This window comes from Vulpes lagopus, chromosome 17 (assembly GCF_018345385.1).
Source record: "Vulpes lagopus strain Blue_001 chromosome 17, ASM1834538v1, whole genome shotgun sequence".
In the NCBI taxonomy this organism is placed as follows: Eukaryota; Metazoa; Chordata; class Mammalia; order Carnivora; family Canidae; genus Vulpes; species Vulpes lagopus.
In genome coordinates this window covers 25,385,235-25,399,070 of record NC_054840.1, presented here as the reverse complement: position 1 = coordinate 25,399,070, position 13,836 = coordinate 25,385,235, and the positions used below count along the sequence as shown (strand labels likewise).

The 13,836-nt window shown below is 38.9% G+C and overlaps 1 protein-coding gene across 1 annotated transcript in view; it reads left to right on the top strand.

Moving 5' to 3' along the window:
* Nucleotides 1-13,836, top strand: part of YEATS2 (YEATS domain containing 2) — a 120,566-nt gene that overhangs the window by 88,596 nt on the left and 18,134 nt on the right. Inside the window, exons 17-21 of the mRNA XM_041731650.1 lie at nucleotides 1,295-1,456; nucleotides 2,866-3,038; nucleotides 3,807-3,965; nucleotides 8,196-8,241; nucleotides 9,245-9,496. Of these exons, the coding sequence (XP_041587584.1) occupies nucleotides 1,295-1,456; nucleotides 2,866-3,038; nucleotides 3,807-3,965; nucleotides 8,196-8,241; nucleotides 9,245-9,496 (792 nt within the window). The remainder of the gene's footprint in view (nucleotides 1-1,294; nucleotides 1,457-2,865; nucleotides 3,039-3,806; nucleotides 3,966-8,195; nucleotides 8,242-9,244; nucleotides 9,497-13,836) is intronic.

Below are 13,836 nucleotides of genomic sequence, written 5' to 3'. Positions count from 1 at the left end.
TAAGGGTCTGAAAGCCAAATGGGAGAGCACAAAGACTCCTCTCCTTGTCCTGGCCATCAGACACTAAGTAAGATTCAAAAAATTGCTTTTAGCTAAGGGTGCTACTGGGGAAGTCCTGTATCTTCAGAGGACTCAGTGTTTAATACCACAAAAAGAAAGACTTCAGAGATGTCAGGGTTCTAGTGGGTGTCATTATCACAGCAGGAATTCCTGGGGGTAAGATGAGAGAGCCAGGGGAGGAGGATGGGCTGAGGAGATGGGTTCAGATGAGGAATGCAGGGCAGTGTGAGGCTGGACTCTGGGTGTGGGTGACTGAGCAGAGAGGCTTGCTGAGCTGCACAGTGATATAAGGTGGGGTGAGTTCTAGCAGCAGTGGAGAGGGCTGGTATTCCAGTCTTCATATCAGTCCCTGCTGTTGGGGGGCAGCTTCCTGGGGTCTTGCTTCCCTGGGCTTGCTCAGTGGAGTAGTAATGAAGAAGAGGACTAGCACAGGCTAGAGGAGGCTCTGAGAGCCCTGTGCCTGTGGTGACTCACTCCGTTCTATGGGCTTCATTATAGGGAGATTTGAATTCAGGTTAATTGCAGAAATTTTGATGTGTAAGTCTTCACTGAAGAGTCACATTTAGAGGTTTATAGCCTTGTGCATTGAGAAGTAAATCCTAGGGGATAAGTGAAAGCTCTTTGACATAGGTGAGGCTTTCAAAAGGTAAATTCTGGTTTCATACTATATGTGCTAGTTGTTGACTGGCTTTTTTGTTGTTGTCTTTTTTTTTTTTAGTTCTTAAAAAGTGAGAGAGGTTAGAAGTCTTGTTTCAAATCTGTAGTTTCATTCATTACTAGAAATTGATAAAAAGGGCTTTAAACAGGTTTTGGGAAGAAATATATATTCATCCAAAAATAAGGTTATTATTTCTTTGATTGTCTAAACCATAGGACTTTTGAGAGTAAAAAGAGTCATGGTTAATAATGATTGGGACATAAGTATAAAAATCAGACCCAGGTGTAAACTGGAACTGTTCTGGGCAAACTGGGACATATGGTCATCCTATTTATGTACAAATATAAATTCCCCTTTGTAATTTATGGCAAGCTCTTCTAATATGTAAATTAGTTTTTGATTAGCAAGATACTAGCCTTTGAAGCATTACGTATCTAGGAAAACAAACTGTAGAGTTTACTGTTTGTGTTTTTTAATAAGAATTTATTGCTCTGTTTTTAATTTTTAGTGATAGCATTGTCCTCAGTTCTACTTTTTCTCTTTACTTTTTTTTCCTTTTTTCCTGTACCATTTTAGTGATGGCAACATTGCAGCTACCAGCCACTAACTTGGCCAACTTGGCAAATTTGCCACCTGGCACTAAACTCTACCTTACAACGAACAGCAAGAACCCTTCAGGAAAAGGGAAACTGCTGCTGATTCCTCAAGGAGCCATCCTGCGAGCTACCAACAATGCTAGTCAGTCCGTCATTAAATCATTTGGTTCTTGGGTCTCTGGGTATGTTCATCTCATCCACCCGAGGGGCAGCTCTTACCTGTTTCAGGAAGTGTTTCTGTAGCTCTTTGTGGTGGTATGATGGTAGTATTTGCCCACTTGGATTTAAAACATACACATAACTAGAAGTGGGTTTAAATAATCATAATCCTAGGCGATGACACTGCTATTTTGGGTTTATCTACTCAGAGTTTGGGGTCAGGAACAAATCACACTGGAGAGAGATGACTATTAAGACAGTGTGGGGAGAAAACTGTTCGTGTGAACTATAAACAAAAAAAGTTCTTCTTTTCAGTGGTATCTAGAAACCAGTGATACCTGGGGAGATAGTAACTGGAGGCCTATGTGCATTTTGGAGGGCATAGGAGTAGGAGTGAAATCAAATGTTCTCTGCCCGCTGTTATTTAAGTTTGTCAGTTTTGGAGATGGAAAGAGAAATATAGAGTCAACCTTAGTGTTAAGCCTTAAAACCCCAAAGAAATTAGGTGGTTTATCTAGACTTAGAAACTTTGGCTTTGACATAGAGAAAAGCAATTTGGATAGTGCTGGAAAGGAAAGGGTAAAAGGAATTATTTCCCTCTGAATCATAAGTATAATTGATAGAGCAATTAGGTTCACTAGAAATGAGCTGCCCTTGCCAAAATCTAGTGTATGAGCTAGTCACCATTTTGTTTCCTGACTGTACTGGATGATTTCTGTTTGCTCATCATGGCATTTTTTCCCTCATACCTGAGTATTGATATATAAAAAGATACGTAAGAAAAGGACAATGTAAGGATTCCATTATTTACCCAGAGAGCCACCTCAGTTTTAGTTTATATACATTATGTCACCAAAAGAGAAGTAAAGGGGATCCAAAGGCTTTAAGATGGAATATAAAAAGGGGGGGAAAATGGGGCACTGAAGTCATTATAAATATGAGGAAAAATGTTTTTTTCCAGGGCAGAGGGAGACAGAAAAGAGAGTTCTGTAAAACTACACTTAATTTTATCAGTTTCACTGAAATCGAATGAGATGCCAGAATGTTTAGAAGCCCTTCTCTGAGCATATTTTAGTCAACACTTGGTTAGAAAATGTCAGTATCAGACTGTTGATCTCCCACAACGAAGTCAGAACTCTTGTTAAAGCGAAGTTCTTCTAGTACTGAAAGCTGAACTCATCATTTGTCCTTCAATTGAAAGTAAAAATCAGTTTCAGTCCTTAATTCTAGAACAGTCTCCTCACTGTTGTCACAGAATAGGTATGTTACCAAAAAGGGGGACTAGGAAAGGGAAGGGATGGAAACGTCATCTGTCACTCTGGGTGCATTTTTTTTCCTGGTAAGTCTCTTACTATTTTTTATGATGTTGCTGTCATCTCGTTGTGTTTTCAGATCTCCAGTCTGGCTCAGCTTCAGGTAGTGGTGGTGGCGTCAGCGGAGGCGGCAGCGGCAGTGGAGGTAGCAGTGCGGGTGGCAGTGGTGGAGGAGCCCAGAGCCCTGCAGGCCCTGGAGGGATATCCCAGCACCTGACTTACACATCTTACATCCTGAAGCAGACTCCTCAGGTCTGATCATTCGTGACTGGTATCTTTCAAATCCTTTAGTTATTAACAACTGCCTTTAATTATACTGTATTTGTTTTTACATTTCTGGGATTGGGAGTCAATACTAACAATATAGCCACATGGAATCTTTATTATTTTGAGCTTGTTTTGAGAGGACATAAGTTCAGAAAGACTTAAGTACGAGATCTCTCTGCTAATCCAATGCTAGAATTTGGATTTAAACTCATAGCTTTCTTACTCAATTTTTGCTACACTGTTGCCTCCCAAATCCATGAGTTAATGAATAGTATTAAGAGACAGTTGAAAATTTTCTCTTGCAAGGGAGTAACCAAAGGAATACTATCAAGTTTTGGTATTTGGAGTTGAATTGGATTCATGATTAAGAACAAGTTTCTGCCTTCTTTCCCCTAGTTACTTTTAAATCTTGACTCCTCTCTTAAGGAAGGTCGTGGAATTTTGGTCTAGATGTTCTTATTGAGAAGGATGGATAGTTACCAGTCTGAATAATTCAGATTTAAAGACTAGGTTATAGAACTTGACTGTCCAGCAGCCTGCTCCATAACTACTGTGCAGAGTTTCAGAAGTGGGGCTAGCTAAGCTGTTGGTAGTGGAACTGAGGGCAAAGCTGTTCTTTTTAGTTATTTTGGCTGAGTTGCAGAATTGAAGGTGAGCATCGTAGCTTGTAACATGGGACCTTGTGATTTATAGGGTCAGGGCAAGTCATTTTCACTTAACAAATTACTGAGTAGATCTTTGTTTCTAACTTAGGGTACATTTTTAGTTGGTCAGCCATCACCGCAGACATCTGGAAAACAGCTGACTACTGGATCAGTGGTCCAGGGAACCCTGGGAGTCAGCACATCTTCTGCACAAGGACAACAGACGTTAAAAGTCATCTCTGGACAGAAAACCACTTTGTTTACCCAGGTAAATATGCAAACACACATACATACCCCAAATATAGGATATTATGGCGTTTATTTAAACATTTACAGCTTCTTTCTTTCCACAAAGAAATTAAAGATGCATGAGAAAATAAACAATTAAATAGTATTAAAAAATAATAAAATCTTGAGATTTGAGAAAACTATGAGTTAGAAATGAGAAGATATTAGATACGCAGTTATATCTTTTATAATCACTAATACTTGCCAAAGCAAATCAAAAGCATGATCATTTACAAAATTCACACTATTTGTAAGATGAAAAAGAAATACACGCATAATACTTCCTTAAAAGAAACAAAATTTTCTTGCTACTTCATTCTAAAACTTCACTGGAGAAACTTCATATAAGAGATTCTGAATAGTATAATAGATAATTATAGCCACAATATCCATATACAGTTGGCCCTTGAACAATGTGGGGTTTAGAGGTGCCAACCTTTCAGGCAGTGGGAAATTCCCATGTAACTCTACTTCCCCCACTAGTAATAGCCTACTGTTGACCAGGAACCCTGCCGATAACACACATAGTCGATTAACACACATTTTGTATGTTATATGTATCATATACTCTATTCTGACAAAAAGTAGGGTAGAGAAAAGAAAATGTTATTAAATAATAAGGAAGAGGAAATATTTACAGAACTATACTGTATTTACTTTTAAAAAGAAACAAAAAACAACCCATAGGGTACCTGACTGGCTCAGTCAGTAGAGTTTGTGACTCTTGATACTAGGGTTGTGAGTTCAAGCCCTACATTGGGCATGGAGTCTACTTAAAATAACAATTAAAAAGAAAAAAACCCATGTATAAGTGGACCTGTGTAGTTCAAACCCCATGTTGTTCAAGGTCCAGCTGTAAAAAGTAAATGTTGTAGGGGACTTGGTACATGTTTCTACAGCATTCTTTAGTGTGTAAGCCAAAGAATAGCGACAGGACATTTTAGCTGGTGAGGGATGTCAGAATCACCTGCAGGAGAATCTATAGCTAGATCTCAAAAAGTTGACCAAATGAAGCAAACAAGGTATAGAAGGATAGGGGCAGTGTGATACCATTTATCAAAAAATCATTCATTTTCTCTGTGTGTAGACCAATAGTTCTCAAAGCATGGAATGTGAATATTGGATTTTTGTCAAATATTTTTTCTGTGTTTTATTGAGAAGTCATGTGTTTTTTTCTTTTTTTGTTATTGTGGTGAGTTACATTAATTTTTAAAATGTTAAAACGGGTGCCTGGCTGGCTCAGTTGGTGCAGCATGTGACTTTTGATCTCAGGGTCATGAATTAGAGCCTTACATTGGGTATAGAGATTAATTAAAAAACATTTTTTAAAAAGTGTTAAATTAGCCCTGTACTCCTGGAATAAACCCTACCTCGTTGTGACATGTTCTCCTGTTTTAATGTGTTGTTGGGTTTCATTTGATAAAACTTTGTTTAGAATTTCTGTGAGAGTTATTAGCTAGTGGTTTTCTTCATAATTCTTGTCTGATTTTGATATCAGAGTAATGCTGGCCTCCTAAAATGAGTTAGCAACTTTTCTTTCCTGTTGTTTTTTGTGAGATTTTCGGTAGAATTGGTATTATTTCTTCCGTGACTATTTTAAAAAAGATTTTATTTATTTATTCATGAAAGACAGAGAGAGAGAGAGAGAGAGAGAGAGAGAGGCAGAGGGAGAAGCAGGCTCCTTGCAGGGAGTCTGATCTGGGACTCAGTTCTAGAACTCTGGGATCATGCCTTGAGCCAAAGGCAGTGGCTCAACTACTGAGGCACCCAGGTGTCCCCCTTAACTGTTTAGAGTACACCAGTGAAGCCATAATGACCTGGAGTCTTGTTAATTGGTAAGGTTTTTTGACTACAATTTAAATTTATTTAATAGATACAGGACTATTCAGGTTATTTGTTTTGTCTTGAGGGAGGTTTGGTAAGTTTTATCTGTAAAGGAATGTGTCCATTTCATCAAAGTGGTTGAATTTACTAGACTAAAATTGTTCATAATTGTCCTTTATTATCCTTTTAATGTCTGTAAAATCTTTAATAATGGCCCCATTTTCTTTTCTTTTCTTAGAGAAAGAGTGCCCAAGTGGGGATTGGGGTGTTGGGGGGACAGAGAGAGAGAGAGAATCTTAAGCAGGCTCTATACCCAGCATGGGGCCTGTTGCAGGGCTCGATCTCATGATCCTGAGATCATGACCTGAGCTGAAATCAATAGTCAGATGCTTAACCAACTGAGCTACCCAGGCGCACCCCCCTTTCATTCTTGATTATGATAATTAAGCATCTTCTCTTTTCTTTCTTGATCATCAGTCTTTTCATATTAGTAGTATTTGGTTTCTTTGAGTGCTAATTTCCCTTTCGTCAGATGCGCTTAGTACTTAAACAGATATGAGGCCCCAAAATTCTTTAGGCAGTTCTTTTAAATCTTAGCTTATTTCTTCTTACCTGCTTATGGTTGCAGCCAGTGTGGTGACGCTCTCCAGGTTCTGCTACAGTGGAGCAATTACCGTTGTGTTTTAATAAGTATTATTTACATAAAGTAATGCGCAGATTATGAGTGTACTGCTGAATGAGTGTTGACCACTGTATAAACTCATGCAGGCACTGTCCCAATCAAGATACAGAACATTTCTGTCATTCTAAAACATACCCTCATTTCCCTTTCAATCATTTTTCTGTTACTATAAATTAGCTAATTTCTGTCATTGAACAATAAAATTATACAGTATGTAGTCTTTCATGTCTAACTTCGATTGTTCAACATGTTTTTGAGATTTATCCATATTTGTATCAGTAGTTTATTTTTAAGTAATATTTTGTATAACTTTTATTTTTATATTTATTTTATTTTATTAGAAGATTTTATTCATTTACTTATGAGAGACACAGAGAGAGAGAGATAGGCAGAGACACAGGCAGAGGGAGAAGCAGGCTCCATGCAGGGAGCCTGACATGGGACTCGATCCCTGGTCTCCAGGATCACACCCTGGGCTGAAGGTGGCGCTAAACCACTGAGCCACCCGGGCTGCCCCTTGTATAACTTTTATTCCCCTGTTTATGGACATTTGGAATATTTCCAGATTTTTTTTTTTTTATGATCCACATTTTTATTATGAACCATAGTGTTACAAACATTCTTGTATACATCTTTTGTACAGTAGAATAGCTAGGTCCTAGGGTAAATAAATAAGAAAGTTTATAAGAAAGTGACAAATGGATTGCAAAGTGGTTGTACCATTTGATTCTCCCATAAGTAATGTGAGAGAGTTCCAGTTGCCATACATCCTCAACAACACAGAGGACTGTCCGTCCTTTTATTTTTAGCCATTTTTGTGAGTATGAAGTGATATCTCATTGTGGTTTTAATTTGCATCAGACTCCAGCACAAATTATGCCATACTAACTGTGATTCTGGTAAAATTACTGAGCTTAATGTCTTCATCTGTAAAATAAGACTAAAATCCACCTTATAAAGTTTATGAAAAGATTGAATGATATATAAGATATGTAAAAGTGCTTTCTGCCATTCCTGACACACAATAGTAAGTCCTCAGAGACTGATAAATGGTATCTGCTTGTGCAGTGTATTAATTTGGGTACTAAGTAATCATTCGGGCCAGGAGTTAAGCACACTATGCCCAAGGCTTCCTGTTTTTATAAGTAATAATTTATTGGAACACAGCCACATCCATTTCATGCTATAACAGTAGGGTTGAGGAGTTGAAACAATGACCATATGGCCTGCATTGCTGTAAATGCTTATGCCATTTACAGGAAAGGTTTGCTGAGCCTTGATTTAACCCACTAAAAGTAGAATTTGTTGAATGGTACTAAATTTGTTGAGTGCATAGAGCACTTAACCATTTAAATCTGGCCCATCTTGTTTAGATTTTCATGTTTAATAATTATGTGTACATTTAAGAGCATTTTGGACTTGGTTATTTTGATAACATGTGACCTGGTATCTTTGAATTATTGCTGCCAATTAGTGATTGGCAAATGTATTCACTTAACTTGTTTTACATTAGGGGTAAAGGAACATTTGTACGTAAAAAGTCAGACTTGAGAGCTTATTGGAAGGGTGCACAAACCTCATATGTTTTTGATTAGCAAGACTTTCTTGGATCTGCTCTAATTCTTGGGTCCTATGTTGATAAGGAATAATTTGTGCCTCTGAGCCAGGGCAGCATTATTACTTCAACCCATTTTGTTTCTGCAGGCGGCCCCTGGGGGACAAGCATCGCTAACAGAAATCTCACAGAGGAAGACATAGACATGGCCAACACGCACATGAGAAAATGCTCTGCATCACTTGCCATCAGGGAAATACAAATCAAAACCCAAGGTCTTTTCTGAGGCTGATTTTGCTTGTTTTTCAGGCTTTATGTTGTCCAGCTACTACTTTTCATATACCTATTCATACCACTCTTCTTTGTAGTTCCTTGAACATATCATGTTCTCTCATGCCTCTCTTTCTGCCTGCTGTCTTCTGCCAAGAAGCGTTCTTTCTTGTTTCCCCCTTTTCCCTGTCTTGAATCTGGAATATTCCCCCCAAATGCCATATTTATATATGAAGCTTTTCCTAATACTCTTCCCTCCTATCCGTAGACAGAAATAGTAATTTTCCTTTCAGTTTTATTTATTTATGTATTTTTTAAATTTTATTTATTTATTCATAGAGACAGAGAGAGAGAGGCAGAGACATTGCGTAGGGAGCCCAACGCAGGACTCGATCCCAGTCTCCAGGATCACACCCTGGACTGAAGGCGGCGCTAAACCGCTGAGCCACCGGGGTGCCCTCCTCTCAGTTTTAATAGTGCTTTGTACCTATGCCTATTATAGCATCCATCACAGTTTGGCAACTCTGTCCTCCTTGAGGGCTTTTACCTCTGGACCCTAGCATTTAACACTGTGCCTGCCACATAGTAGATGCTGTTTGGATGAATGAGACAAATGTTAAAATATTATAGTGAGTTTTTAATAAAACTTATCACTTTTATGTTCCGAGATTATGTCCTCCTTTTTTTGGTGATGAGATATCCTTTTATAGGGTGATATAATAGGTAGTAAGGGTTTCGGGGAGTTTTTGTTGTTGTGTTTTTAATGTGGTCTACTCTCTGATACCTCCTAGTTTTAAAATTTAAAAACTTTCTGGTCTGTGAATTCCAAAAGTATAGGCAACACTGAACAAGAGAGGCAGTCTTTTTAAATGGCATGGGATTTAATAGGTAAAATAATAGCTAATAGATTATTGAATATACTCCATAGCAGTCACTGTTCTAACTTACACTGCTTTCTTCTTAATTTCTATTATTTTTGGCCCTATGTATGAGCAGGTGGAAGGAACAACTCCCAGTCCATCATCTGCTATCTGTTCTGTAGTGAAAACATCTGGGCAGCAATCAGTGTGTGTGAGCCAGGCCCCCATGGGAACTTGCAAGGCTGCCGCTCCCTCCGTCATCAGTGCCACGTCCTTGGTGTCCACACCAAACCCCATCTCTGGAAAAGCTACTGTATCAGGTGAGTTGTGTCATAATGATATTCTCTCTCCCTCCTTAGGCCAAGAATATTTTTGGAAGGTCTTAAACAATATTATATATAATAAGTAGTTAAAAGTAATTCACATTTTCCATAAAACTGCCTTTTCTATAATTTATTCTTAAAATCTACACATAAATTCTTTTTTTAAAAAAGATTTTATTTGGGATCCCTGGGTGGCGCAGCGGTTTGGCGCCTGCCTTTGGCCCAGGGCGCGATCCTGGAGACCCGGGATCGAATCCCACATCGGGCTCCCGGTGCATGGAGCCTGCTTCTCCCTCCGCCTGTGTCTCTGCCCCTCTCTCTCTCTCTGTGACTATCATAAATAATAAAAAAAAAAAAAAAAAGATTTTATTCATTTATAATTGAGAGAAAGAGAGAGAGAGAGGCAGAGACACAGGCAGAGGGAGGAGCAGGCTCCATGCAGGGAGCCTGACATGGGACTCAGTCCCTGGTCTCCAGGATCACACCCTGGGTTAAAGGCAGGCGCTAAACCGATGAGCCACCGGAGCTGCCCTACACATAAATTCTTAAGTCAGAAATGGTTTATGGATTTAATAGTAATTTTTAAGTGATATAATAAAACTTCAGTCATCTGGAGCTCTGGAGTATTTTGACTGCTTTTTACAACGTAACTTTGTGGAGAACTAAGAGTCTACTTTCCTTACATTGCCATTTGCTTTCTTTTTATCATCCAGTTTTGAATGGAACACATTATAAAACATATTTTCATAAACAAAGTATATAAAATATAAATTGGGGCAGCCTGGGTGACTCAGCAGTTTAGCACCGCCTTCAGTCCAGGGCCTGATCCTGGAGACTCAGGATCAAGTCCCACATCAGGTTCCCATCTTAAAAATAAATAAATTAGCCCTGATGACTCCAAGTTGTGATTTTTAACCTTAATTATTATGTTGGGTAGTATTAGAATAACATGCATGTGGTCTGTAAAATGTGTGATATCTTTGTGTGCACACCAAATGGCCCCAGAAGAGTGTGCCCTTTACATTGGTTAACATAACAGCACAAATCATGGAGCCAGATAACCTTAGTTCAAATAATTTGCTTCAGTTTCCTTGGCTGTAAAATAAGGTTGATAATAATACCGACTGAGGATTAAATGATTCAGTGTGTCAATGCTTTGACTGCTATACAACATGTAGTAGCCATTATATAAATAAATAATGCGGGGCAGCCCCAGTGGCTCAGCGGTTTAATGCCGCCTTCAGCCCAGGGTGGGATCCTGGAGACCCCAGATCAAGTCCCCACATCGGACTTTCTGCATGGAGCCTGCTTCTCCCTCTGCCTGTGTCTCTCTCTTTCTCTCTCTCTCTCTCTCTCTCTCTCTCTCTCTCATAAATAAATAAATAAATAAATAAATAAATAAATAAATAAAATCTTTAAAAAAAGAAAATAGCTGCTATTTTAGTATCCTTATCCATGTTCCCTTGAATTCTTTTTTTTTTTTTAATTTAGAATTCCCAAAAAAAAAAAAAAATTAATTTAGAATTCCCTTGAATTCTAAAATATAAAGAGCTATGAAAAACCAAAGGTGTTTTTTTTGTTTCTTTGTTTGGGTAACTAATTTTAGTGTGAAATCTGACCTCCATTGACAGTCTGTTTATATGACATAATATGAATATTCGTGTTTCACCACAAAAATACTAATGTGCTTGATTACATTGTGCTGCCCACATGCCAGTGGGCTGATACAATGTATAGCATTGCTTCTCAAACTTGAAAGATCAGTTTTGTTTTTCTACTGTTCACTGCAGATACTTCTGTGAAATGCAGTAAAAATACCACAGCAGTGTCACACTGTTACAAAAGTTTCTGAACATTCTGTGCTTCTGTATTACCTTGTTGCAGAATGATAAGAGCTTGCCAGCTGGCACTAACACACAAAAGAAGCTGAGCATTACTGAGATACATGTGCATACACACGGTACCTTAGTACCTTTGGATGAAAGGTTGTGGATACTGTTATTTTTAATTATTTATTTGCGAGAGCATGCACTAATGGGGGTAGGAGCAGAGGGAGAGGGAGAAGCAGACTCCTGGCTAAGCAGGGAGCCCAATCCCAGGCTCTATCCCAGGACCCTGGGATCATGACCCGAGCAGAAGGCAGACAATTAGCTAACTGAGCCACCCAGATGCCCCAGTTGTGAATATTGATATTCTTATTGCATCGTTATTTCATTTTGTGTGTGACAAGCCCCTGTGCCTTATTTTTGGGGTAGTTCAAGACCAAAAGATGAAGACTGGTAGTTTTTCCTGTGACTTCTACCTACCAGTTAACCATTGATCAAGTTCTAGTATAGGGAGTACTGTTCTCTGCTAACAGAATGTTCACAGGCACTGTTAGGAATGGAGTAGAAATTGTGGAAACAGAAGGATTACTTTATGAGGAATAAATGCCCTCCTCTTGTCTTTTCTTTCTTTTTTTAAGAGAGAGCATGAGCCGGGTTTGGGGGGAGAGGGAGAGAGAATCTCCAGCAGACTCCTCTGAGCATGGAGCCAGTCTTGAGGCTCCATCCCAGGCCCCTGAGATGATGACCTGAACCGAAAACAAGACTCGAACACTTAACTGACTGAGCCACCCAGGCACCCCTGCCTTCCCCTCTTCTTCTTCTTCTTCTTTTTTTTTTTTTTTTTACCTTCCCCTTTTCTAATTAAGTTTTAACATGAAGTAAATGAAGTGTCCTGGCTTTAGGTCTTACTTCATATGTTGCTGCTGCTGAAACTTTTTGTATCTAATCTTTTCACAGAAGAACCAAACTATTTTCTGCTGCCCATTAATTTTTTGTGTGTATGTAGACTTTATTTTTAGCTAAGGTATAACCATTAATTTTTTAAATAAAATTTTTGTGTGCATTTTATGAATTGTTTTGAACAAAGTTACTGTTGTGACTGGAGCAGAGTGAGCAAGGGAAAGAGTACTGAGGCATATAGTCAGAGTGGTGGGGGCCAAATCACATAGGGCCTTTGTAGGTCATGTTAAGAACTTTGACTCCAAAGGAAACCATTGGAGGATTTTAAACTAAGGAGTAACTTAATCTGCTCTACCTTACAACAGGGTCACTGGCTGCAGCATTTAGACCAAACTATGAAGCACAAGGTAGAAGCAGAGAGCAGACCAAGAATTAGACACTAAGAAAGAAAATTGCGGGGGCGCCTTGGTGGCTCAGATGGTTGGGCGTCTGCCTTCGGCCCAGGTCATGATTTCCAAGTCCTGGGATCAAGCCTCACATTGGTCTTCCCGCTCAGCAGAGGATCTACTTCTCCCTCTGCTGCTGCCCCTGCCCCCAACGCATGTGTGTGTGCTCTCTGTCTCTCTCTCTCTCTGTCTCTCTTTGTCTCAAATAAATAAAATCTTTGGGGGTAAAAAAAGGAAAGAAATTCGGTGGTGTTTTGGGGAGTCTTGTCAGACTAAAAGAAGTACTGGAAAGCAAACAGAAGGTGGTAGGAAGGAAATGATCCAAGAAGCCAAACAATTTATCTGAGAGTTGAAGGGACAAACTTCCAAGTTTAAAAGGCACAAATGTCTAGCACAGTGAATGGAATATAGCTCACAGGGAAGTACAATTTATTCATGATTCAGAACACCGGGGACAAGGAGAAGATCTTACAAGCCTTCAGAAAAAGAAATAGAAAAGTTCAGAAGTTATGTGATCATTGGGCTTCTCAGCAGTGCTAGAAGCCATGATACTGTTCTTCAGAACTCTAGGGGAAGATGACCTTCATTCGAGAATTCTGTCTTCAGCCAGATGAGTGAGAGTAGAAATATTTTCTGGCAAAGTTCTGTTTCCTATGCTCCCTATCTCAAGGCATTAGTAAAAAATACATATTTTTTACTAGAGTGAAGAGATATAGACCAAGAAAGTGGAAGAAACAGGATCCAATATAGAAGGAAGGCAAAGGGAATCCCCAGGGTAATGATAAAGAATGTCCCAGGGTGGCAGCTGTGCAGCAGCCTAGAAAATAAGGTGGAACAGATTAGACAGCTCCAGAAAAGTTCTCTCTCAGACAATGTGGAAGCTAGAAGTTATTTAGGAGATCTGACTATAGGGAGAATTATAAAGGAGGGGTTTATGGCATTTTTGAAGGAAGTAAGAAGACGTAGATGTTGTAAGAGAACTAAGCAACTAAAAAAAAGGAAATATCTCAAGAGAACAGATTGGAATCTCAGTGTTATGGTGCTCTTTGGATCAATAGAGAAAAGTATAGGGAGGAAAGAGGGTATAAGTGCCTTTTTTTTTAAAATTTAAATTTATTTAATTAACATACAGTACATCATTAGTTTCAGAGGTAGATGTCAGGGA